At 28.4% G+C, this 2,990-nt stretch overlaps 1 protein-coding gene across 1 annotated transcript; it reads left to right on the forward strand.

The window, feature by feature from the left end:
• Positions 1–1,855: 1,855 nt before the first annotated feature.
• On the forward strand, positions 1,856–2,443 carry LOC111031525. Its single transcript, XM_022311510.1, has one exon. It carries the CDS (start codon positions 1,856–1,858, stop codon positions 2,441–2,443), a length of 588 nt encoding a protein of 195 aa, XP_022167202.1.
• The last annotated feature ends 547 nt before the right edge of the window (positions 2,444–2,990 follow it).

Raw genomic sequence — 2,990 nt, forward strand, 5'->3', positions numbered from 1 at the left:
GAAAAATAATTTAAACTAGAACTAAAATAATATATAAAGAAATACAATAGAATCTAAAGGGACTTTGTGTACCTGCATTAGTGCCTTCGTCTAAAAAACGTATTAAAACTAGATTAATATTATGACAAAAATTAATAACACTGGCTATCAAAACTATATTACCGGTTTTAGGAGTTATACAACTAAGAAGATTACTCATGCAGCCTCCTTGAGTCTTTTCTGAAACACCCCATTTTATGTTTAGATATACATTTTTCTCAAACACAGGCACGTGTTAAGGCACGTGCATCGCAGCCTGGTGCCGATGCATATTAATTTAAGTATGACGTACGACTTGAATGACGTAAAATACATTTTTTCAAAAACTGTTTTTCACAATATTACCTGTCACGACTTTTAACGAAAAACGATAATTGAAAAGTGCGAGATACACTTGTTTTTACAAGGAAGTTTGTTTATTCAGTAATCGTTGTACAATTAATAAAATAAAATAAAATAATAATAAAAAAAATATAATACAATAAATTGGCTTTCAATTAAACGGACATTAAAATATATAAGACCATGATCTAAGATAGAATGGACTGGAAACGGCACGTTATAACGTATGGACAAATTTCACATGTCATCTCTGTTGGTAAATACTGGCATTTCTTACGTGAAGCTTTGTCGAACTTAAATTGTTAAAAACGAAACGTAACTTTGTATTACCGGATTTTAAATTTAAATTTATAATTTTTTATTTGTAGGAAATTTATTAAATATTTACACAAACATACATTGTGAAATATATAATAGTAAGTAGGTGTATCGTTGATATTAATTGGTCGTACATAATTTATATTGTCTACAATCTCTGAAGTACCTAAACGGTTTAGTTTATCTTATACGAATGCATGTATTAATATATTATAACATACTATATTCATATATTTATACGAATAATTTAAATGATAAACATAGTTTGCAAATACAAAATGATAATTACCTTTTACTGGATTTTGTTGTGACTTATTGACCAAAGCCATGCAGATACATAGCACTGTAAGTATGACATAAGACTTAAATACCGTTGAACCCATATTTTTAACAATATGATTCTTCGCCGACAAACAGTATTTAAAAAAATTCTAGAGCTAGGTACTCCTTTTTATAAGCCCTTCTGATTGTTTAGTTGTTGTTTATGTTTTCAAAGCAGATATCAGTCGTAACAAAATGCATGTGCCGCCACTTATTTTGTTTTCGATAATAATATAGGGTGTTAACGAAGTATGGTAACTTAATATTTTGTCATTGAATAAAGTTTCACCGATTCCTGACTGCAGCACACCAATACAATATTAAAATCAATATTCAAGTTACTTTGATCTGTAAAATTCATCAACTAATTATTGGGCAGTTTTTATTAATACATTTTTAATCACTTATTCGACACACCAGACAAAAAGTTAATTCAGATTCATTGAGACGTACTATTACTTTAGCTGTATCCTATATACATTAAAATTGGTGTCAATAGAATATCTATTTGGTTAAGTACAAAAAAGGTGCAATCGATGGAAATTGTTCAAAAGAGTAAAATTGTGTTACAATTATTTAACTTTTAAACGTATAAATCATGTTATAAAGTTTATAATGAAATATTATAGTAGGTAGAATAAACTTATTATTGAAGGAAGGTAATAAAACATATAGAAAAAAGGTTTTACCACTCTGCTGTATAGTAATAAATNTAACCTGCTAATAATAATATATTTTATAAATTACAACAAAATAACTAAAATCGTTTTACTTTGTTTAAACTTCAAATAATCCTTATAAAATATCCATAAAAATAAATTATTCAAATCGATTGATGTTCCCTATAAATGATCCAGAAATTCACTTCAAAGTTATTTTTTTTTATCAAGTTTTGGATACAGGTATTCAGTCAATAATTGAAAGATTTGATAAGCTATCTGAGCATAACAGTTTATTTTCGTTCTTATATAACATATCAATAATTGAAGATGAAAATGAGTTGTTAAAACACTGCAAGGATCTACAACTTTCTCTCACTTCTAACGACGGTTTAAACACAGATATTAGTGCTGTAGAATTACATCAAGAAATTATCGCATTTAAAAGATGTTCAAGGACTGAAAAGAGTGATCCACTCAAGGTTTTGGAATACATATGTAAAAGGAAAATAGTGGAGCTTTTTCCTAACGTCGTCACAGCACTTAAGATCTTACTGGCAATACCTATAACTGCAGCTAGTAACGAAAGATCATTTTCAAAACTGAAAATTATTAAAAACTATTTGCGGTCCCAAATATGTCAAATGCGCTTAGTTGGTCTGGCAGTTCTTTCAATTGAAAAGGATGTATCAAACAAATTGGACACGGAAGAAATAATAGAAGAGTTTGCAACATTAAAAGCCAGAAAAATAAAATTTATATAAATATTAAAAATGTAGGATTCTTTATTATACCACTTTAAATTTTTTTTAAGTTTAATGTATTTCAATTTCAACAAAAATGTGTACTATTTATATATCTATAGTTGAATAAAATATTTTTTTGTGAATTATAAATTATGACTATAACGTATAGGTATACTGTGACTTAAGCCCGAAGTAGACGTAAATATGTTTGAGGATATGGGGGGGGGGGGGCAAGGGGTAAATAGAGGGATCAAAAATGAAAGGGCGGCAAATTTTGATTTTGCCTATGTACCTATACATCTTGTCTAGAGCCGGCCCTGACTAATGTGCATTCGTATACAGTATCCAAGTCATTAAATATATTACGCAACCTATCAATTAATAGATTACAGACAGTTGCTAAAAGGTGAACGGTATATACAATATATAGCTATCGGATTATCCCTCGTAATCACAGACAGTTTTAATATATTACTCTCTTCAAAATCAGATTCATGTAAATCAACAATAAAAGAATTTTTTTTTATAAAAATAACAATCCTATCATTTTGATTGCGTTTGATTA

The sequence above is a fragment of the Myzus persicae genome, unplaced genomic scaffold (assembly GCF_001856785.1).
Source record: "Myzus persicae strain clone G006 unplaced genomic scaffold, MPER_G0061.0, whole genome shotgun sequence".
In the NCBI taxonomy this organism is placed as follows: Eukaryota; Metazoa; Arthropoda; class Insecta; order Hemiptera; family Aphididae; genus Myzus; species Myzus persicae.

Coding starts and splice junctions, on each gene's coding strand:
- LOC111031525 (XM_022311510.1), top strand. CDS start 1,856: ATGTTCCCTATAAATGATCCAGAAATTCACTTCAAAGTTATTTTTTTT.